The sequence below is a fragment of the Passer domesticus genome, unplaced genomic scaffold (genome assembly GCF_036417665.1).
Source record: "Passer domesticus isolate bPasDom1 unplaced genomic scaffold, bPasDom1.hap1 HAP1_SCAFFOLD_44, whole genome shotgun sequence".
In the NCBI taxonomy this organism is placed as follows: Eukaryota; Metazoa; Chordata; class Aves; order Passeriformes; family Passeridae; genus Passer; species Passer domesticus.
Genome location: NW_026990160.1, coordinates 2,629,806 through 2,653,189, shown reverse-complemented (window position 1 = coordinate 2,653,189; position 23,384 = coordinate 2,629,806). Strand labels below are relative to the sequence as shown.

General features: G+C 52.7%; 1 protein-coding gene and 1 long non-coding RNA gene across 2 annotated transcripts; one reads left to right on the top strand and one right to left on the bottom strand.

The window, feature by feature from the left end:
* Positions 1 to 1,283: 1,283 nt before the first annotated feature.
* On the bottom strand, positions 1,284 to 2,314 carry LOC135292754 (uncharacterized). Its single transcript, XR_010354920.1, has 3 exons — positions 2,135 to 2,314; positions 1,846 to 2,023; positions 1,284 to 1,529 (listed from the first exon to the last, which is right to left on the bottom strand). It is a non-coding gene; the product is annotated as an uncharacterized LOC135292754 (long non-coding RNA).
* Positions 2,315 to 11,191: 8,877 nt separating this feature from the next.
* Positions 11,192 to 14,411, top strand: LOC135292713 (serine/threonine-protein kinase pim-1-like). Its single transcript, XM_064406818.1, has 8 exons — positions 11,192 to 11,209; positions 11,281 to 11,382; positions 11,499 to 11,549; positions 11,749 to 12,115; positions 12,763 to 12,939; positions 13,187 to 13,336; positions 13,555 to 13,673; positions 14,288 to 14,411. The coding sequence occupies exons 1-6, from the start codon at positions 11,192 to 11,194 to the stop codon at positions 13,291 to 13,293; spliced, it is 822 nt and encodes a 273-aa protein (XP_064262888.1). The 3' UTR covers positions 13,294 to 13,336; positions 13,555 to 13,673; positions 14,288 to 14,411.
* The last annotated feature ends 8,973 nt before the right edge of the window (positions 14,412 to 23,384 follow it).

Below are 23,384 nucleotides of genomic sequence, written 5' to 3'. Positions count from 1 at the left end.
AACAAATAGATCAAAAACCCCAAATAAAACTACAGGGAATGAGGAGTTAGTATTAGTTGTGAGGATAGCACAGCAGGCAAATGGCTGCTTGCCACAGGATCACCATCAAAAGCCACATAGAACAGCTGCTCCAAAATATACCCAAGAGGAGAAAAAGAAAAAGTGATGCATGGCAACTTTGGGGGCAGCTCCACATTCAGGTGAAGGATGAGCACGCAGTGGTACAGATCCAGCATTGCCCACCCTCCAGGCTGCTCTTTGCTCCTGATGAAAGACCCTTGCAGGACTGTGGCCCCTCTCAGTGCAGTGTCACTCACTGCCAGAGCTCTCAGCTGAGCCACTGGCATTTGCAGAGTGACATCCAGCCGCAATCCTACTGCCTGCTGAGCACCTGTGGAAGATCCTGAGCCTAAATCTTCATGCCTAGGACCACAAAACAGCTCAGGATTTCTCTGAACTGGTTTTCAGGGGGGGTTTCCATATCCCCGTGAGATCTGTTCATCCCTCAACACGTATGACTTGATGTACAATGATGCATTTGGGTTCCTTCCTTCCTCCTGTGTGCCAATGAGAAACCATTCATGGGAATGGAGGATGTTGTGTGCAGGGCAATGTATTCCTGGCTTGCCATTTTGCTTCACTGTCACTCAGCTGAGCATGGTCCTTATCTAAGAAGGACTTAGAACTTGCAACAAGTGATCAATTAACCTGCTCCACTCTCCTTAGCATGGCTGTGATGAGTGTTAAGGAAAGCAGCGAGCGCTTGCCAGGATGGGACCTTGTTCTTTGGCCGGGAGGAGGGAGAAAATCTTGCTTGGAGTAAATAAAGCAACTCTGCATCCCCAGGAAGAGAAGCAATTCAATATGTGAGTGCTGCATGGACCGATTTGCACAAGGATTGTCTACTATGCAGCAATGTTCCCAAGAAACCATGCTTCTCCTGACCTTTATTTTTCTGGGTTTCCACCACATGCTAGGAGAGTCTGTCAATGAAAAAAAGCAAAACACCCTGTGGGGAGACGTTTTTTCCTTTCTTCAGGCTGCCTCTTTCTTTTGTTCCCTCCAGAGCTCTCACTTCATTTCTGCTGTTGTTTGGAGCACGTGCTTCCCTCTTTCCTGATCCCCTGGGCTTCTTTGGCTCTGGGTGTCATGGACACTCTTAATTGTGGATTTTTTCCCCTTCATCTACTTGTGACCTCCAGCCCTGGGAACCTGGAGCAAGTGGAAACTACAACTTGGCAAAATGCTGCCTGTGCCTGAAGCAAATACAAGGAGAACTGGGGTGTGAAAAATAAAATTTGTTTATTACAGAAAAACAGCAGCAAAAATACAGAAGATATTTACATTGTAAAAATATTTGTGACAACAACAATCGATAGAACATATATACAGAAAAACCTAGCTAGCAAAACTATGAGAAACATATTTACAGAAGTCAAAAATTGCCCTAAACTCTATATTCTAAAGAAAAACAACAAACTGCAGAACATATATACAAAAGGGTGGTGTCTCTGTGATGTCCATCGCACCTGGAAGAAAAGCAAATGCCACGGTCACTCCAGTCAGGCACAGAGGGCTCTTGCATGTGCCCCTAGGCTGGCACAGCTGGCCCAGCAGCAGGACTCTGCTAGCAGAACTGAGCCTGGCTGGGTCTGGCATGGAGCTTGTGTGGAGCAAAGCAGGCACAGGACAGGCTGTGGATGGCCACCAGAATCCAGTGCCCTGGCTACAATGTCCCTGAGCAGGGAGCACCCAGCCCAGCCCCAGCCTGGCAGCAGGAGACCCACTCTGCCTGTCCTGCTGCTGGCATTGCTCTTCATGCCAAGATCATGGCCTCTTCCTCACCTTTTTAATCAATGTCCATGTCCTCAATGGACTCTTCCATATCAACATCCATCTCTTCCTCCTCATCCACATCCACATCCATCTCTTCCTCTCCAGGGTCTTCTCCATCTATTTCCATGTCCTCCTCCATATCAATCTTGGTATCTACCTCCATCTCCTCCTCTCTGTCTGGGACAGCCTGCAAAGGTAGCAAAACCTCAGAGTGGGCTCCCTGTCCCACTCCATGCCCACAGAGCTCCCGCCCACCCAGGCAGGTGGGAGTGTCCACCTCCATGGAATGGCACCAGACCTTCTTCAGAACAAATGGGAGCATCCTGCAGGGCTGGATGACAAAATCCAGGCACTAAGGATCTTCTAGGACTGCTGGCCTTATCAGGGGGCAGGTGACAAGGAGTGGACAAGGAGCAAGGTGAAGAGTGTGCAAACACAACGGCCAAGGGTTGTGTTGTGCCCTTTGCTGGGCGCTGGACGTTCCAGCTGGAGCGTGGGCTGTGACATCACAGTTCCCAGGCTCCATCTGAAGTGGACATTGGAGACCATGGAATGATGGAGTCCCTGAATGGTTGGGCTTGCAAGGGAGCCTGAAGAACAACATCTTGTTCCCAGCTGAGCAATCTTCCCCCAGAGCGTGCTGCTCAGAGCCCTGTTGCCAAGGATGGGGCATGCACAGCCTCTGTGCACAGCCTGGGCCAGTGCCCCACCACCCCCAGTGGAAAAGAGCAGCTTCCCTAGATGCAGCTTCCATCAACCTGCTGCAGTTGAAAGCCATCCCCCCTTGTCCTGTCAGCACAGGCCCTGCTGAACACTCTGTCCCCTTCTTTCCTGCGGGACCCTTCCAGTCCTGCAGAGCCACAGTGAGGCCTCCCAGTGTCTCCTGTCTCCAGGCTGAGCATCCCCAGCCCCACTTGCCCAGCAGTCAGTCACATCAGGGCCAGTCAAGGCTGCAGGGTAGCAAATAGCATCAGGAACTGAGAGATGCAAGCTTTAGACCCACGTTTGCCTCTAAACGTACAAAATTAATAACAGTGGAGAGGAAGACGGTGGGACACTGGTTCTCTTCTAACTGGTGATTTTTTGTTTCTTCTTTTCTGTCATGCTGACCCAGGTTTTTCTGTTTGAAAGGAAGCTTGGCACAATGTCCATTGTCTTCTCCATTTGTGTAACACTAAGTGGAGTTTGGGCAGGCTGATACGCAGAGCAAAACCTGAAAATATACTAGTGATCCTGAGCCTGGGGGATGCAGCTAAACCCAGCCAAAAGTAATTTCTGGAAGGCTGGTCCTGGTTTACACTGTCTTGAGTTTGGCTTTGCCAACTTCACCAGTCATTTATGAAAAAGCAAACAAAAAACTCAAATCAAATCAGACAAAAACCCAAACAAATAAAGAAACAAACAAACCCATGCAAACTGATCCAACAAATAGATCAAAAACCCCCAAATAAAACCAACGGAAATGAAGAGTTTGTATTAGTTGTGAGGATAGCACAGCAGGCAAATGGCTGCTTGCCACAGGATCACCATCAAAAGCCACATAGAACAGCTGCTCCAAAATATACCCAAGAGGAGAAAAAGAAAAAGTGATGCATGGCAACTTTGGGGGCAGCTCCACATTCAGGTGAAGGATGAGCACGCAGTGGTACAGATCCAGCATTGCCCACCCTCCAGGCTGCTCTTTGCTCCTGATGAAAGACCCTTGCAGGACTGTGGCCCCTCTCAGTGCAGTGTCAGTCACTCCAGAGCTCTCAGCTGAGCCACTGGCATTTGCAGAGTGACATCCAGTTGGATACCCTTTTCGGTTGGTCTCCTAATGCCGCAGGGGTCCTAAACAGTATATGCTATCCCATTGTTGTGCTGTTGATATTGACTGTGCTTGGTTTTATTTTGTCAGCAGTTCTATTCATTATGAATTGGAATATGATGAAGAAACTAAGGAAGTCAGCACCTATAATTAGTGCACATAGCTTAACTGCTGAGGCAGCTCATTTATTGCTTTCTAAGAAAGAACTAGAAAGATTTAATGAAGAAAATTGTTAAAAAAAGAAATGGGGGATTTGTAATAAGTAGTAATACGTTTGTTCATTAATTAAATCAATAGCTAAATAACTACACAATATAAAACAATAGTTAAATAGCCAAAAAAACTTCTTGTGCAGATACATATTGTTGCTGGTTTACTATAGTACTTTGGGAATTCCATTGTAAAGTTATGCCTTGTGAAAGGAAAGTAATGAGAAGCAGCTGTAATAACAATCCTTAAACTCGCTAGAATTGCTGAGCTTGCAGAAAGTGTATAGTACTAGCAAGATTTGCTTAGCTTGCAGAAAGTGTATAGTGTTCTGTATAGATATGCCTTATAAGTCATAAGTTCACCCAGCGTTCACAAAGAGGAAGACTAAGGGGGACTAAGCCTTCATCCCACGACCACCAGAAGGCAGAAAAAGACCCCCTAGCAACTGAACGAGCAAGCGCAGAAGACAGATCACGTCATCCCTAAACCCGGAGAAGAAGGCAATAAAGGGTGTACTCAGGGGATAGGAGTTTTGTGAGCCAAAGTGGAGCGGAGACTCCGGGCCGCCCAGCGCTGTCCTTTCTTATTCTTGCTTGCAAAATAATAAAGATAATTATTTGATCCTTAAATTCAGTGGACTTGTTTATCATACTGCCCAGACCCAAAACTGCCCCAAATGTGCCCCAGAAATGTCTCCAGGGACCCCAAAGTGGACCCTTTTACCCTGTCTGTGAAAATAATAAAAAAATATGTCAAAAGATCTAAAAATAGCACTAATTAGCATTAAGGAGAAATAAATGGCCAGTAGTGGTCAATGATTTAATGAAAGGAATTGTTTTATTTAAAACCAATGACAAATAATTTTTTGATTGCTAAAAATGTATTCAATTTTTCACATAAATATCAAAGGTAATAGAAATATACAGTAATACTAATATAAATTAAAAAACTATAATTATGATTTTATAAATTAATCAATCTTATTTATTTTAAAAATTCATACTTTTTTATGTTTTGGGATGTCAGTCCCAGGTGGGCCATGTCAGACATGGTGAGGCTGGGGTGAGGAGCAGGTTGTCCAAAATGGGTCAGCCTGCAAGGGGCTTGTTCCTCTCCATGCCCAGATCTCCTAGGGAGACATTCAGCATCAAGATCACCTGGGGAATCATTCTTTCACCTCTTTTCTGAACTGAAAAATAAAAAACCACACACGTGATTAAAACCAAACATCATGCTGTCGGTGCACTTTGAAATCTCCCTCCTTAACAGAACTCCAGACTGACTCCAAGCAGCTTCACAAGCCCTGGAGACTTGGAGGAAAATTGAAGGAAGAGAAAGAGCCCCCCAGGGCTTTCTGTATTTTAATCAGCCCCACGGTGGATTTGGGGCTGGGTCCAGGAGCCTCAGGTACTGAGAGAAGGATGAAGAAGCTGCTCAAGGAGTCAGCAGCAAAACTCCAAGTGCCGTGGAGCATGGCTGGGCCCCACTGAGGGCAGGGAGTGCCAAAGGCTCCCCAGGGATGATGAGAGCAGATCCTTGAGGCCAGGAGTGCAGGGAGCCCAGGGCTCTGGGCAGGGAACTGCAATGCTGAGCAAGGCCTGGGCTGGCTGGGGGAAGCAGAAAGGCCAAGCCCTGAGCCCAGCCTGGGCCAGCAGGGCCTGTCCCTCATGGGTGGCTCGGGGCTCTCTGTGGGGCAGGGGGATGTGAGGAGCAGCAAGGACAAATGCCATCAACCTGCAGCCCCTGCCAGCCTGGCCAGGGAGGCCGAGGGAGAGCCAAAGTGCAGCCCCTGCCAGGAAAGTTCCTGCTGTGGGGCCTCCAGAGGCGCTGCCCGAGCCCAGGGCACAAAGGCCTGGGTGCCTGTGGCCCTGCCAGCCCTGCCCAGCCCTCGGCCATCTGTCCTGCAGGCTGTGCCCCCTGTGCGTGCTGCTCCTGTGCCCTGGCCGGCTGCACTCGCCCCTCTCGCTGTGCCCCAGCATTTCTCAGCCAGCGTTTCTGTGCCCTCCCTGGGCTCCCTGCACCCAGCGCTGCCGGCTCCTGGCACACAGAGCCGGCCATGGCCCAGCCTCATGCTGCCACACCTCGAGCACCACAATTCCACCCTGGCAGGGACTTTGCTTTCTCCTCAGCTCCAGGCTCAACCTTCCAAGCTGTGCTTTGGGGAGGTTTCCTGCAATTCCCACTCCCAAGGAAAGCTCTGTCTCCTGCTGCTCACAAACAGAGAAGGGCTGGTGGGAGAAGTGCTGGTCAGAGGCTGTTTGGGGCACAGTGATCATGAAATTATTGAGTTGTTTCAATATTCCGTGAAAGAAGGAGGGGCATCAAATTTTTTTCTGCCCTGGACTTATAAGAGCAGAGTTTGGCCTACTGAGGATGCAGATTTGGAGTATTGATTTTTTAAAGAGAAACAGCCCCTAAAAACAATGAGTTCCAGGAAGGATTTTGTTTTGAAGGAAACACTTCAAAAAAGAAATCTTGAAGGAGCAAGAGTAGGCTGTCCCTTTGTGCAGAAAGATGACCCAGAGGGGGAAATGACTGGCCTGGCTGGGCATGGAGCTTTTCAAGGAATTTAGGGGTTAAAAAGAGAGTGCATCACCTTTGGACATAGAGGCAGGTAAATCAAGAAATTTTTAAAGATGTTGATAGGTTGAGCAGATAGAAAATGAGAGAGGTGAAAGCTCAGTTAGGACTTAATATGGATACTTCTGTGAAGGACAATGATTATGTTTTTATAAGCACATTAATGGCAAAAGGAGGGGTAAGGACAACCTGCATTTCTTATTGTGAAGGATATGGTTACCAAAGATGAAGAATGGGCTGAGCTACTTCACCCCTTCTTTGCCTCAGTTTTCAACAATAAGACAGGCCATCCTCAGGACAAGTGTTCTCCTGAGCTGGTAGATGGGCACAGGGAGCAGAACAGCTCCCTGTAATCCAGGAGGAAGCAGCTGGGGACCTGCTGAGCCACTCAGGTGCTCACAGGTGTTCCTGGGAGCAGATGGGATCTGGTGGATGAGCTCCCCAAACTGCTCTCCATCATTTACTATCAGACTTGGCTCAGCAGGGAGATGCCAGAGGAGTAGAGGTGCCAATGTGAGCCCATCCCCAAGAAGGGCTGGAAGAAGGATCTGGGGAACTCCAGGCCTGTCAGCCTGACCTTGGTGCCTGGCAAGGTTATGGAACAGATCACCATGGGAGTCATCACAGGGCACCCACAGGATGGCTGAGGGATCAGAGCCAGCCAGCGTGGATTCCAGTATCTGCACTGATGATCTGCATGAGGGGACTGAGTCCAGCATCAGTACATTTGCAGATGACACCATCTGGGTGTGAGTGTGGATGTGCTGGAGGGTAGGAGTGCTCTGCACCGGGACCTGGACAGGCTGGATCCAGGGCCCAAATCCAATAAGGTGAGGTTGAGCAAGTCCCAGTGCTGGGTCCTGCACTTTGGCCACAACAACCCCTGCAGCGCTACAGGCTGGGGACAGAGTGGCTGGACAGCAGCCAGGCAGAAAGGGACCTGCAGGGACTGAGGGACAGCAGGCTGGACATGAGGCAGCAGTGTGCCCAGGTGGCCAAGAAGGCCAGTGGCTCCTGGCCTGGATCAGGAATGGTGTGGCCAGCAGGAGCAGGGCAGTGATTCTTCTCCTGTGGTCAGCACTGGTGAGTCCACACCTCGAATGCTGTGTCCAGTTCTGGGCCCCCCAATTTAGGAAGGACATGGAGAGGCTGGAGCGTGTCCAGAGAAGGGCAACAAGGCTGGGGAGGGGTCTGGAACACAAGTCCTGTGAGGAGTGGCTGAGGGAGCTGGGGTGGTTTATCCTGGAGAAAAGGAGGCTCAGGGAGACAAAGCAGTGTCAGGGCACAGGTTGGACTTGATGATCTCCAAGGTCTTTTCCAGCCTTGCTGATTCTGGGATTCTCTGAAAACACCCTTGGAGCAGTTGCAGGATGAGCCCTGGACCTCCTCTTCAGAAGCTCCAGCAGCCCAGGTGCCTCAACTTCTCCTCCCAGCCCCAAAGCCCATCCTGTCAGTCCTGCAGAGCCTCTGCAGCTCCTCCTCATTGCCCAGAACAGGGAGCCCCACAGGCAGGCACAGCAGCCCAGATGTGCCCCCCTGGCCTGGGGTGCCTCTGGCAAGGGAGCAGCACCAGGCACTGCAGGAGCCTGCAGACAATTCCTGCAGCACTTGGAGGATGATCCTGCTCCCCAAGGGACGTTCCCGTGGTGCCAAGTCAGGAACTGGAATGGGGAGTGTGGCCAGAGAGGGAAGGGCAAACAGGGATGGGCTGTTTGCAGGGGAGGGAACAGGGCTGGACAATAGGAAGAAATCTGGATCAGGGATGGGTAAAGAAAGCAAAGGTGAAGCAAAGGAAATGCTGAGGGCAGTTTGGGGGTGGCTGCCAAGCAGCCCTGGCTCTGAGCAACAGCGTCTGCAGTGGGACAGGCAAGTCCCAGTGCATGGGAACAAACTGTCTGGCTGACTGCAGGGGCCAGGACAAAGCTGAGTGGTTTCCCTGGTGTCCCCCAGCCCTTGCTGGCCCCAGGGGCTGATGGCATTTGTGCTCCCTCAGGTTCATGTCCCCACAGCAGCAGCATGGGGGTGCTCCTGCCTGCTCTGTGCAATGCAAACAGGGGCTCCTGAGCCACTGCTGCCGTGGCTGTGCCTGCAAGGATGCAGCACCTCTGTGAGCTGGGGGAGAGGCCAGGGCTGCAGAGGGGGGATGTTGTTGGCAGCTCCATGAGGACGCTCTGGGACGCTTCCCTGGGCTGTGCAGCGCACTGGGGATGGATCAGCCCCTGCTCTGCTGCTCCTTCCCGTCTCCCCCAGGGCCCTTGCAGAGCCCCAGCCATGCTGTTTGCCCCCAGCCTGCCCACGGCCAGCCTGGGGCTGCTCACCCTGGGGCTTTTCTGTGCTGAGCATTGGCCTGGCCGTGTTCTTGAGAGAGCCTGGGCAAGGAGCCTGGAGCCCCCAGGGCCTGGCCTGAGGCGTCAGCGCTGCCCCAGCAGTGCCCATGGCCTGTCCCTGCTGCAGCCCCGGCACTGCCACCCCCAGGACTGTGCCCGGCCCTGAGAGCACTCAGGCCCTGCAGCAACACCAGGGCCACCAGGGCAGCGGGGCAGGGCCACGGCAGCAGCACTGGCAACACCAAGTGCTGCTGCTGCTGCTGCTGGGCACAGCTGCTGGGCCAGCACTGATCTGCCCTAGCTCTGCACACTGACATTGCTGCTGCAGCTCCAGAGAAGGCAAGAATAGAGGGATCTCTGCAGAAAACTTTGCTGGGAGATCCTTTAGTTCCTTTAAAACCTTTGAGACTGCAGCCCCTCATTGTCACAGTCTGTGGCCACAGGGAAGGTGGAGAGAAACAAAGTCAGAGATGGCAGAAACAATCGTCTAGCTTTAGGAAGAATATTTAAAAAGGAAAACGACAGGGAAATCAAAGAACCAAACCAAAAGAGCTATAAAAGATGATTTTTATTACAAGTGATTTGCCGAAATTGGAATCAGATTAATGCTTCCTAAGATGTCCAGTCATCAGTCTCCTCACTGCAGCCTTGAGCTCCTGGTTCCTCAGGCTGTAGATGAGGGGATTCAGGGCTGGAGGCACCACCGAATACAGAACTGACACTGCCAGATCCAGGCATGCAGAGGAAATGGAGGAGGGTTTCAGGTAGGCAAGTACTGCAGTGCTGAGAAATGCATTTCTCCTGCATTTTCCCTTCTCAGATTCTTTCAGTCATCTCCTCAGAGGTACAGTTTGTTCTGGTGCTTTTCATGAACTGATTGTACTCTTGATTTAGATGGAGACTGTGGAATTGTTTTCAGATGTAGAAGAATCTGGACTGAAGACAGAAACAAACTCCCTGTCAGCCCATTTTCATCTTCTAGATAATTTTCAAGATGTCCTTGGGGGTGTTGGAATGATTATCACACAGCTCTCCACTTCTGGCTGCAGGCTCTAGAGTTTGTTTCTCTGCATTCAGTCAGGCTTGCATTCCCTAAGAGTTCTTGGTAGCCTGTCATGTTTGCTTAGGGTAGAAGAGTAACAATGAAAACCTTACCAATGGCACAACTGCCCAGCCCACAAGGAAAAGAAAAGAACAAGCTGTCAAATTCTTCAAATATTTCTCCTGCTTTGCTGCAAGAGTTGTGCTGCACACACAGTGTGGAAAGCCAAGAAAAGCTGCAGTTGGTGGCACACCTTGTGACAGAAGCTGTACCTCATTTCCAGGAAAGGTTCTTGGAAAAAGCAAACAGTACTGAGGAGAAGATTCTGGAAAAACTGAAAGAGCTTTTAAGAAATTAAATGAAAATTGAAACAATTCAAGATGTTTTTCTCGATTTATTTTTATGCTCCCCTTTTCCATCTTGCACTAGTTGTCCATCCCATTAATTCCAAACAGATCTCACTTCTAAGATCCATGAGTTGGCAAGTTTTAGACATTTTAAGATACCATGACCTACACACAGTTTGGCTTCCCCTGTTTTTCTTGGAAATCAATGCTGGAGAGGTAAGTGCAGTGCTTGGGTCAGGTACAAATTCTGCATTCAGGGAATGCGCTCTGGGAGTGTTTGACCCTCAGCAGGGACAATGCACAGCAGTGACCGAGGGGATTCCTGAGCCACTGTGCAGGAGTCCAGACTCTGGCTCTTGGCTGAACTCGGCAAAGTTCCCGTGTTTGCAGAGGCTCAGGGGCTGCCCTCGGGGAACGTGGGGTTCGGGCGGGGGCGAGCGGGCAACGGACAAACGGACACGGGGACAAACGGCCCCGGAGCTTCAGTTGCAGCAGCGGCAGCGGCGGCGGCAGCTGCAGCGGCAGCAGCAGCGACAGAAGAAACTTGAGAGTCTCTTCTCCTCTCCCTCTCCCGCTGCCCCGTACCTCTCCCGCTCTCCCTTTCCCGGTCTCCCCGCCTCTCCCCGCCTCCCTCTCCCCGTGCCCGGCCGGGCCATGCCCCCGGCCCGCCCCCGGCCCCGGGCGGGGCTGCCCCGTGCCCGCCCCCGGCCGTCCCGCCGCCGCCTGGCCTCAGCCCGGCTCTGGCCGTGCTGGCGCTGGCGCTGCTGGGCGGGGATCTGTGCCTGGGGCTGGGGCGGCATCGCCGGCTTTTGGCTCCGCCTGGCCCGAGCCCGGCCCCGGCCCCGGCCCCGACGCAGGGTCCAGTCCCGGCCCCGGCCCCGGCCCCGGCCCCGGCTCCTCCCGGGGCCCGCGGAGGACACAGGCGGCGTTGCCTCTCCCGCCGCCTCCACTGCGGCTTGCCCGGCCCGAGCTCCGCCGCTCGGCAGCGCAGCCGCCGGCCCCGAGCCTCCCGTGTCGCGCTCCAAAGAGCGAACGCCGGGGGATGGCCGGGCCGGGGCGGGTGAGGGGCGCTCGGGGGCCGTTGCTGGCCCCGGGCCGAGCGCTGACAGCCGCGTCCCGCCCGCAGGGAAGGCGCAGGAGGCCCTGCAGCAGCGGTACCGCCTGGGTTCCCTGCTGGGGCGCGGCGGATTCGGCAGCGTCTGGTCGGGGACGCGGCTCTCGGACGGCGCCCCGGTGAGCGGCGGGGCCGGCGGCGGGCGGAGGAGGAGGGGGCGCAGGAGGAGGAGGAGGAGGATGGGGCTCTGCAGGGCGGGCATTGAGCTCAGCCCGCTGCTCCCCTTGGCTTGCAGGTCGCCATCAAAAGGGTGCCACGGAATCGCATCCGGCACTGGAGCGAGCTGGTGAGTGAGCCGGGACAGCGGGAGAAGCCGGGCCGTGCCGGGCGGGGATGAGCCGAGCCCCGGCAGGGTGGAAGCCGCCAGGACGTCTCGAGGGGGAGCGGGCGTGGGGCCAGCGCAGGGCGCAGACCATCCCGGGCTGGCTGAGGGCCAGCCCTGGCCCGGCATCGGCCCCACTGACGGCATCGTGCTCCTCCCGCAGCCGGACGGCACCAGCGCTCCCCTGGAGGTTGTGCTGCAGGACAAGGTGTCCACTGGCTTCCCCGGTGTCATCCAGCTGCTGGAGTGGCTTGAGCTCCCCAGCGACATTGTCATGGTGCTGGAGCGGCCAGAGCAGTCTCAGGACCTCCTGCATTTCATTCAAGCACGGGGGTTCCTGTCCGAGGAGGTGGCGCGGCCGCTGTTCCGCCAGGTGCTGGAGGCCGTGCGGCACTGCACCAGCTGCGGGGTCCTCCACAGGGATATCAAACCAGAGAACATCCTGGTTGACCTGGCCACCGGGCAGGCAAAGCTGATCGACTTTGGCTGTGGCACCTACCTGCAAGACACAGCCTACACTCACTTTGCAGGTGAGCCTACACAGGGCTGTGCTCCCGCTCCTGGCATCTCATGGCCCAACATCTCTCAGCCCAAGCTGGCTGTGGCAGCGGGGATTTTCCCTTTTGCTGCCACTCAGGGGACTGAATCTGCAGCTGAGTTGCTTTAGAGCAGGGCTGGGTGGGGAGCCATCTTCCAGCCCTGCTGGCAGGCTTTGCCCACCACTGTGCCCAGGACTGGGGCTGGGCTGGGACAGCCAGCCTGACAAAAACAGCCGTGGGTGGGGGTAGCAGAGAGGGAGGCAGGAACCTGTGTCCCAGCCGGTTTGCGTGCAGGCAAGAGGAAGGGCATGGACTGCTCCACTTGCCCTGTTTGTCTTGCCTTTATAATATGTTTAGGGCAATGCAGACAGGGAGAATGAGGGCATGGTTTTTCCCCAGCACGCAGTGGGTATTTCCTTTGCATGTCTTGGTCAGGCCTAGCCAGGGCTTCCACTGTCCCCTTCCCACACCAGTGGCTTCTTTTGCAATCCCAAGTTTGTACACCAGTCCCAGATGCTGGTGAGAGGACAGTGGTCACCCTGTGTGCCACTGATGCAGCCCCCGCCCGCCCAGGGATGCTGGGGCCAGGCTCTGGGAGCAGCAGCATCCCCCTGATGAACTCCATCTGTATTCCACAGGAACACCATCACACAGCCCCCCGGAATGGACCCGCTTTGGCTGGTACCATGGCAAGCCAGCTACCATCTGGTCCCTGGGCATCCTGCTGCACCAGATGGTCTGTGGGAAGATGCCTTTCAGGAGGGGCTGGAACTTCAGCTGGGGCCAGCTCTCGCTGCCACAACGGCTCTCTCCAGGTGGATCCTCTTCTCTGGGCATGGGTGCAATACCAGTGCTGGGAGACAGCAGCGGGCTCGGGAGCATCCCGCTCTGGCAGCTGCTGAGGAGGTGGCACATGTCCTGCTCTCCCCCAAAACCAAGAATTGATGGGAAAGTTCAGGCCCAGCTCTGAGCGCATCCAGCATGGCCTGGGCAGGGAATAGTGGGGCAAAGCAGACAGGAGCCTTCTCCAGCTGACCGGTGGTTTCTGGTTTCTCTCCCCAGAGTGCCAAAATCTGATCGGGTGGTGTTTATCCATGCACTCCTTGGCCAGACCCTCATTAGAAGAGGTGTTCTGTCATCCTTGGATGCAGGATATTCCTCTGCCATAGAAGAAGGGAGAGAGCCACAGGCACACTTTGATCCAGGGCCCTGGTAAGTTACAGCTGCACACATGCCTTGGCAATGAGAAGCAAAGGAACCCAGCCTGTGTCACTGCACCAGGGTCATGGGATGGGAACACGCAGCCCTTGTGCTGGAGCTGAGCTGCTCTGCCCAGCCCTGGCAGCTGTCATCCAAGCAGGTTTTGCTTGTCCTGGTTCCCTGACAGCTGGGGCTCTGGGCAGAGCCCTGACAGCCTGGTCTCACCCCAGGGAAGGAGAAGGAGCTCCCAGAGAAGCTGTACCAGGAGTGGGGCTGCTGCTGCAGGAGACAGCGAGGATGACATCAAGGATGACAACCTCTCCCTGGACCTGGCCACCAGCAGTTGAAGGTGATGCACTATGATTGTGGCACCTTCTTCAAAGCCAAACTCCACAGGGAGTTTGCAGATGAGTCCACACGTGGGGAAATGCTCCCAGATTTGGGCATTGCCCAGCCTGGCTGGGAAGCAAAGGTTCCCTCTTTGCTGGGGCAGATGGAATTAAATCTTCAGTCAGCTGCCCAGCTGCTTTTTTGGCAGGGCTGGTGGGATGGGCTGGGGTGGGTACGAAATGGGAGTGGGCTCCTGGCCCTGCCAACAGCCCCCAGCACCCACCGTGCCCCGGGCTGGGGCTGGGGCAGCCAGCCCAACACAAACAAAACCCCGTGGTGGGAGCAGAGGTGGGACTCCAGAACCTGTGCAGGGGCTGCTTTGCTGTGCAGGCAAGGAAGGCCTTGGGCTGCTCCACTGCCCTTGTTTGCTTTGGGATCACTGTTATTTTGGGGGGCAGTGCAGAGGGAAAGAGAGAAAGTGTGGACCTCCCTCACCCATGGCTGGATTTTTCCCTAGCATGTAGGGGTTGGGCCTTCCTCAAGGCCCTGACAGAGCTAAGAGTTTTGACCTTTCTTCTTCTTTTCCCTTTTTGTCTCTAACCTCTTTTCAACAATTTGTTTGTTTTTTTCTAGAGGAAGCATTCTAGGTGGTCCAGTCTGGATTGGGAAGTGCTTGGGACCAGCTGCAGCGTGGATGGGCCGTGCCCTTGGAGCAGGCTGAGGACATCGTTTGGGACCAGCTTTTCTTCCAGCCGTGGATGGCGTGAGGTGGGTGCCCGTCTGCTTGGCTGGGTGGGATCAGAGCTTTTGGGAGATGGCAGCGAGCACAGGAGCATCCTGCTCTGGGCAGCTGCTGAGCAGGTGGATGTGCCATGGCTGGCTGCAGGCTGGGCACATGTCCTGCCCTCCTGCCCTGCTCCCAAAGGCAGCACTGATGGGCAGCTCTGGGCACAGCTCTGGGCACAGCCAGCACGGCCTGGGCACCACAGGCAGCTGGGACAAGGGGACAGGAGCCATCAGCTGACGGGCAGTTTCTGCTTTCTCTCCTTGCAGCCAGGCTCTGCAGATGCTGAGGCTGCTCTGGGCTCTGGCAGGGCTCTGCTGGAGCTCAGCACCGGGCTGGAATCAGCCAAAGAAGAAATGGTGTCACCTGCAGCACAGACTTGCTTGAGCATTTTGACAGCGCAGCTCAAGTTTGCAGCGTGGACACCTCCAAGGGAAAACATGACACCTCCCAAAAATTAAAATTGTTCAATACCTTCTGAAATCAAATCAATCTGGAATGACTCCAAATGACATTTTTCAGCTTGCTCAAGATGTAGCTCAGCCCTTCTCTGAACAGTTCTCTCCCCCACCTGCCTTTTACTTCTCAACTGCTCCCTTTTTTCCCCCAGTGAATTCCCAGCCCATCGCAGTCTCCATCACTTGCTGGCCTTCCGTGTTGCCCCTGACCACAAGGAAGGCCGAGCCCCAGGCTTAGGGCCTCATGCTGTCAGTGGCTGAGGAGCAGCAATGTCTCAGAGGTCCAGTGGGATTTTATTGTCATTCAGAGCCACTCTCCAGCCCTCAGCTCTCCTCACTGCTGAGTTCCCACTCCCTTTTCTTCATCCTTGCCGCAGGATGAGCTCTGTGAATCCCCTTGAACCTCCCCACTCTTCCCAGCCCACGCAGCCACCTCAGTGAGGCTGAAGCTAAAGCTTCTCTGTCTCCTCTGGCACACCAGTCCAGTCCCCTGTGTGGGGAGCCCCAGCCCCAGAGCACAGCACACAGCAGTGCAGTCCGGGCTGGAGCAGCTGCCCTGCAGCCCTGGCTTGGCTGTTTGTGGCAGCTGAATGCTCCCTGTTTCCAGCTGTCCCTGCAGGATGGCCCCAGGGCAGAGCCCAGCCGGGCTCCCACTGCAGCCCCTGGAGCTTGGGGCAGACAGTGCTCCCAGAGCTGAGGTTCATGGAGAGCACCCGCAGCTGTGCTTCGCACTCAGTGCTGGCAAGTGTTGTGTTCTCATCTCCTGCAGCCTGAGGGGAAAACAACCTGTGCTGCCAGGCCAGCACTGCCCCTCTGGGCAGGGACAATGCTGAAGGGCTTTCCCATTCCAGAGGAGCTGGCACTGAGCCTTGGCAGGGCCTGGCAGGGCTGGAGCCGGGTCTGGCCTGCTGTCCAGGACTCGCTGCCCACCAACCACCCCCACCCACCACGCTCCATCCTCCAGAGACAGAAGGGTCTGTGTGTGCCAGGGGCTCTTGGATGTCTCTGTATCCATGGACAGAAGGCTCTGTGTGTGCCAGGGGCTCTTGGATGTCTCTGTATCCATGGACAGAAGGCTCTGTCTGTGCCAGGGTTTCCATAATGTCTCTGTACCCATGGGTATGGGATGAACATGGACAGTGAAAGTGTCAGTCATGTTGCTTGCACACTCCTTCCTTTGTACACAAGACAAAACCATGCACACCCCCAGGTATGGATATATTAATAGGATATGGATGGATAGGGGTTTCCCACAGTGCAGTAACTTTAGCATAACTCACCATTTAACTGGTGGCCAGGGGATTTTTTCCCTACTCTGTGGGAGAAGGCGTCCAAGAGCTGAAGGAGCAGCATTCAGAAGCAGTTTCAGGATTTCTAGGTAGGAAGTGGAGCTCACAACCATCCACATAACTCGCCATATTCATTGGGATGGGCTGCTGCTTCTCTAGGAATTTGGCCCAATGCAGCCACGAGACTTGGAAAAATCCCAGCTCTCTGTGGGTTTGTGCAAAAGGGGGAGCAGCTCAAACACTTTGTGCTTGCCTGGGGGACACAAGGTCCAAGGAGCTTTGGTGGCAGAGGGTGACCTGGGCTGGTGGCAGGTGAAGTTCCATTCTATGACATTCTCAGAGTGGCACAGGACAAAGGTCCAAGTACCCCCAACCCCACTGATGAAGTCCTTAGAGTGCTGCACATCCTCTAGGAAAAGCTGCTGTCAGACAATCTATTGGGATTTATAACTTTCATTTGCAACACTTTAAATCCAAATTTCAAACTGCAATATTTTTACACTCAAGACACAGTAATGCATAAATGCATAATAGATCTTTCAATTTCCTATTGATTCAATCACAATTTAAAATAACATAATATTGCAAACAAAACCCTGAATGTTTTAAAAAGGGATGCTGAGGTCAGTAAGATGAATCCATGCCATCAGAACATTTACAGAGAAACTGATTTCTCTTCTTGAAAAGATCAGTTGCCTCTTAATCCAAAGTTACTGATGATTTTCAGTACACATTTGTATTTTTGGTTTTATCTTTCATATTTTTTTCTTTCCTTTTTTGTCCAGTGTTTTGAACAGAGAAGTCGTCCTACAAAAGGAATGTACAGCAAAATGAGAAATATTTCTGATAAACAATGAAAATGTAGGCTCCTCCTCTGTTTCCTTTTCTATGGATACCCTGAAGAAAAATATCTAGCAGATATGAGCAGAGGTGTGAAGTGTTTCATTTGGACTGAGCTGGAGTTCAGCACTGCTGACATCCTGATCCAGTCAAGAGCTGCAGAATTCTTTTGCAGATCTTGAACCTTGTGTTTGCAGGCACAGCACCTGCAGTGCTGACACACCAATGCACATGAATAACTCTGTTATTCCCTCTCAGAATTTGGGCTCTGCCCCAGCACGAGGCGCTGCAGCCCTTTGCTCCTGGTTCCCGTCTGGAGCAGCTCCCTTCCTGCTGGCTGAGCTGCTCAGGCAGAGCCCGGCAGCTCCTGGCCCTGCAGGGCTGAGGCTTTTCCCCACTGCTGGGCACAGACTGATGGAGCAGCACTGCTGAACACAGGGGCACACAGAGGCACCAGGAGCAGCTGCCTTTGGCCACCTGAGGCTCCAAGGCCCAAACTCTGAGCAGCCAGGGCTGGAAGAGACTCGCAGGCTCCCTGGTGGCTGTGCTGCCCCACTTGTGCCCAGCCCAGCTCTGCCTGGGGCAGAGGGAGAACAAGGGGCAGCTCCCTCCCAGCCCAGCCCAGGGACCCCTCCAGCCCCAGGGCTTGGGGCACTGTCAGCACCTGCTGCTCCAGCCACTGCTCCTGCTGGCCCTGACAGCAACACCCAAACTGGGGCTGATCCCAAGGGAGCAGCAGCAGGGCCTGGATCTGATCCCTGACTCTGGGACACGGCTGGACAAATGGCTCCACAGCAGCAGCAGCAGCACATGGAGCTGACTTTCAGCACAGCCCCTGCCACTCTTCCCTCCTGTGTGCAGAAGTGTCACAGCAGCCTGAGGCACCTGGGAGCCCCCAGTGCCAGCAGGGACTTGAGATGGCAGCTCTGGGCTCCTGGAGGTTGTGCAAGGAACGGAGCTGGGGACTCCCAGTCCATGGGGAGCTTCCAGATGGAAAAGGCTGCTGTGCCCAGGCAGCTCCAAGGGCAAAGAAAGGAGAGTCTCGACCACTGGATCTGTGCCAGTCCCAGAGTCCTGGGCAGCAGCCACTGAGCCCTGGGGGAAGAGAGGGCACAGCAAGAGGGACAAAACCAGGCGAGGTCAGAGACTGGAGAGAGCCAGACCTGGGACAGGAACAGCTGCTCCATTGCACTCTTGGAGAAAGCTCTTGGCTGGTTCACAGCGCTGAAAGGCATGAAGGACAGAGAGGAGGCCATACCAAACAATGCTCCTGTTTCCACACCCTCCCCTCTCTGTGTCCCAGAAGGAATTGCATGGACTGTATTCAACTCTCCGAGTCGTCTCGTTCAGCATGAGCAGCTTAGCACCAGGAGCTGAAGGAGCTGCCGCCACAGGCCACAGGAGCTGAGCAAGAGGGAACTTTTAGAGCAAAGTAATGCTGCTCAAATAGACCTAGCTAAATGCAGCGGATAGAATAATGGAATCACAGCATCCTTTCTGTTGGAAAAGACCTCTGAGCTCATCCAGTACAGCTGTTCACCCAGCAGTGTCAAGCCCAGCACTAAACCATGTCCCTGAAGTGCCAAGGCCTGGATAACAGCCCTGAGTGAGGCCTGAGCAGCAGGCCCTGAGCCAAAGGTGACCTCTGGATGAACCTTCCAACCAAAGGTTATCTTTGTATATGCTCACTGATTAAATATGCATGGTCATTAGCATTGTGATGGATGTAGCCACTCCTCAGTGACACATGTATTGGTCTTTTTGTATTTGCAAGCCAGACAGGGCCATGAAATCTGACATCTGCCCTTGTTTGGGGCTGTAGGATCAAAGTCAGCTCCCTTGGTTCCTCCTTGAGCCCTGACCAGGCTTTGGGAGGAACCCAAGAGGAGGATGAAACCACATGTTCCCACACTAGAAGTGCTGTCAGTTTGTTCATTCAGCACTGTCAGAGCTGGGCCCTCTCACAGCGAGCTTGGAGCCTCACCTGTGGCTGGAGGCAGCTGCAGGAATTCCCAGTGTCCAGGAGTGGCTCTGCAGCCCTTGGCTGGGACAGCTTCCCCCAGCTGCTGTGTGGATCTGGGGGATGGTAAAGGCTGAGGGTAACAGGTGCTGGATCTTTCTTAATCACTGCAGGCAATCTTTGGTTCTGATGACTGAGTGCATTGCTGAGCTGCTCCTTTTGTGATCCTTTGCTGCTTTGAGCTGCAGTAAATGACACTGATTCCTTCAGTTGGAGTCTGTGTCTTTGGTGCTGACCCTGCCCACTGGTAAAACAAAACTGGCAGAGTCTGGCCAGATCAGAGCAAAATGTCACTTGTTAAATGTAAATATGAGGAATCAGTCCTGCCAGAAATTCCTGGTTTTCTTTTCTTTTTCCTTTTTTTTCTTGGTAAAACAGAAACCATGCCCTAAAAAGAGATTGGAGCAGTGAGCAAGCACTTAAAAGTCTTTTAATGCCAGATGTATTAAAATGCATCCAAAAATTGCATATGCAAAAAGGAAAAGAACTTGTGGGTTTGGGAAGACGAAGATTAATTTTGTTAACAGCACATTGGAAACAGCACCAACTGAAGGAAGAATTGGTTTTGGAATGCTCCCACATAGAGGGACAGAGGAAAGTTTAAATCTTGAGGTCAGGTTCATTTGTGCAAGTGAAACTATTTACTATTAATATTAATATTATTATATCACACAAACAAACCTGAGCTCAAGACACCAACCTTTTTCTGTCACTTCATGTGGGAGTGTTCCAACAACAGTTTTTCCTTCTGTTGGTGTTGTTTCCAATGTGTCATTAACAAAATTCACCCTCGTCTTCCCAAAAACACAAGTTGTTTTCCTCTTCCCATAAAAAATGGATAATGTGAAATAATGTTGAAAACTGTAATTTGTTAGCTTTGGCTGCTCACTGTAACACTAAATACCCTACAGAAAAGGACTGGCCACGACCCAAATGTCAGTGGTAAACTTTGTATATTGTGTGTAATGAATAAAGGAGGACAGGATGAAATTGGGTATTTTTATAGGGTTTGCTGATACTGTGATGCAGAGTGCTTTTTCTATTACTGTGAGAAATAAAGACATTAAGACTTCTGGGTTTTTCATGTGCTAGACCATCCACAAGCTGCAGGATTGATTGAACAGGTGAAGGGGTTGTTAAAAGAGCAGTTGACAAAATGAGGAGATGGGAACCTGTCCCCATGGAGAACCCATCTCCCAGGTGTGCTCCAAGCCCTTAACAATGGCCCACTGGGGAAACAGAAACCCCTGGCTGTGCATGGCTGCCCCCAATTTATATTAGAGCTAAATCAATTATTACAAGAAATAATAAGTGATGCAGTGAAAATGTCCAATAGCACATACTGTGAGCTCCAACCAACACAAATGAGGCTCTGCAGAACTACACAGCCTTGGATTATCTGCTTGCTGGCCAGGGAGGAACCTGGGCTATTCTAGGGCAGGAATGTTACAGGAATGTCTGGCAGTGCTGGGTTTGATATCCAACCATCAGGAATCTCCTTGATAGAAAGATCAGGAGGAGAGAGGCAGAAAGGAGAAAATTCTTCCTGGTGGGATTGGCTCCCAAATTGGAGGCTGCTGTGAAATGAATTTGTGGCAGTCACTGTCATCATTGCAGCACTTGGTGTGTCATGATTCCATGTTAGAGTTGTTGTGACACCTTTTGCTGGAAATGGAGTACTGAGACTTGTCTAAAAAAAAAAGACACAGTCTCAAGAAAAAAAAGGGACATTTGGTAAAATAACAAAGAATAGCAGCTAATTAAGCAGGTTTTAAAGGGAATGCAAATTAGAGCTCTGAGTAATGAACTTGAGCAGTACTTCATTGAAGAACAAGAGGTGACGCCTTTATGCCTGTCATGGTTTGACCCTGGCACAATGCCAGGGCCCCCATGAAAGGTGTATTTCCAAAATGGTTACTGTGAGATGTGACCCGGAAACAGAACAAAGCAGGCTCCCACCTGGGGATGGAGGGAAAAACACAACACTTGAATAATCTACAACACAGAAACATAAGGGAAAAAGAAAAAAACAGACACAACAATCCACAATGGAACACTCCCAAAACACTCCTCCTCCCCCTAGTCCTCTAACATTCAAATCTCAGTCCAATACCCTCCTTCACACATGCTCCCCCAGTTCATCAGGGGAGAGGAGTCTCCCTCTAGTACCATGGTCCTTTCTCGGAAACACAGTTGGAACTTCTTGTGCTTCTGTGTCACACGTGGCAGCCGCCCCGAGAGAATCTGCTGTGGTGACCATTTTCTTCCTATGTCCAGCGCTCTCACTACTGGCCATGGATCCAAACTGCTCCTTAGGTCCTTTTAAGAATGCATCACCCAGTTTTAAGAAGTGGCCGCCTCTTACCATTTGGGACACCTGTCCCCCCTATATTTTTATTCTCTTGGGGTCTGGGTCTCAGGAACAGAGATCTTTCGCTGAAGGCAGAGGGCTCCACCACACTTTCCCCCTTTGTCTTTGTTCTCTCTATTTCTCTTCGCGGCCTTATCATTCTTGGCTTCCGGCCAACTGCCTCTCTCAAGGTGCAGTCTCTGCATTATTGGAAGAAATTTGTTTCGCTCGTGGCTATGTGAGAGAAAAGTTCAGATAAAGCCACTCCAATCATCTCTTCCATCTAAGGTACTCGCATCTGCTGGCATTTCCTTCAACTACTCAAACCCTTTCTTCTTTCTTATCCTCCGTCCTCTCTAAACTCACAGCTGGGGAGGATCAGTGTTTTTACAGCTTCCATTGTTTCAATACTAAAAGAGTTAAAAGCTCAGCCCGGTCTCCCAGCGGCTGGGCACCTTGCGCCCCCGCGCTTCTCCTCCTGGCCGTGGTGCCGGCAGGAGATATCAAATTCCAAGCCAGCACAGACTCTATCACTCTCTCCCGGGGGGGCTGCCCAAACCGTCCCAGTTCTCCTCCACCCCTGCCTCTTGCAGGGGCTCCAGCCTCTCTCCCCACAGGCCGCATGGCCTTCCCCTCCACCACCCAGACGCAGCTGGGCAGGGGGAAGAGGTCAACCAGCTCACCTGCCTGCCGGACTCCAAAGACGGAGTTTCTCTCCGAATGCTCTGCTTTTAACCACTGTGTGTTCTCAGAGGTGTATCCAAATCCCAGTGGCCACACCAGGTGCCAATTTCAAATCTGGCCACTGATTGGTTTGACCATAACCATTCCAAAAACTCACTTCCGGGTCAAACCAAGACAAACACCCACCCAGAAAGTGCCCTACAATTCCAAGGTCAATCTTTCCTCTACAGCATGGGTTTGCTGTCAGAGTCTGCATGGGATTGTAAAATCACCAGGAGAAAAGTTCTTTTAGTTCTTTTAGTTCTTTTAGAAGTGAGTTCTTTTAGTTCTTTTAGAAGTTCTTTTAGAAGTGAGAAAATCACCAGAACAAGTTCTGCTTTGTCACTACCTCAAGACTTTGAGGGAGAGGGTTTGTGGTGCTTACTTGCTCACAGGGGTGCACAACAAGGATTGAAACAGTAAAAATAGCCCAAACCCTTTAGAAATTGGAAGGAAAACCTGAGGCACTGGGAGCTAGCAGCTCAGAAACGCGTGGCTTTTGCTCCTCTCTTCTACCTGAGAGCTTCCTGGGCAGGGGCAATTCTTCCAGTTGCATCACCGTGGCCATGGCTAGCAGGGGCAGCGAGCAGATGGATTTAGCTTCTCCTGCCAGGCCCTGAAATGCCAGTTGTCATTTGTGTGCGCTGAGGATTCTGTTTCAGACTCTGAACTTGCGCAGCTGCTCCTTGGGCGCTGCTGGCCCGCAGGCGCAGCGGTGCTGCAGCAGCTGTCCGGCACACAGGGAGGGCTCTGGAGCCTCCCCAGGGCCACCAAGGAGCGGAGGAGAGAACGTGCCCGGGATCTGCTGCAGTACCGTGGAGTTGTGGGGGATCCTTCAGTCTCTTTGCTGGGCGAGGGAATGGGGCAGATGGAATCAAGATGGGACAGGGATCAGACAGCCCCACGCCAGGCAGCATTTTCTCCTCTGAGTGCTCCTCTGAGTTGAGCGAGCTAGTGAAGCCTGCAGAGCAAATGCGACCTGGGAGTGAGGGAAAGGCTGGTTGGAAAGGAGTCAGATAAAGCCCATGTGGGCATTTCTCCTGCCAAGGGGCTCCTGGGGAGACAAAGGAGACAAGAAAGATGTCTCATCTCCCAACATTTCCTGGGATATGCTTTTGTGGTTGCCTTGGCAGTGTTAGTGATGTCAGGTTATTGGGAAGACTCTATGATCTTAAAGGCCTTTTCCAATGGAAACAGTTCTGCAATTCTGAACTTCCATTCCTGCTTTGAAGGATGCAGTCCCAAATAGACACATATTTGTGTTTT

Excerpts from the sequence above, each read along its gene's own strand:
- LOC135292713 (XM_064406818.1), top strand. Across the intron at positions 12,116-12,762 it reads AGCCTACACTCACTTTGCAG|GAACACCATCACACAGCCCC; the intron begins GTGAGCCTACAC and ends TGTATTCCACAG. Across the intron at positions 12,940-13,186 it reads GCCACAACGGCTCTCTCCAG|AGTGCCAAAATCTGATCGGG; the intron begins GTGGATCCTCTT and ends TTCTCTCCCCAG.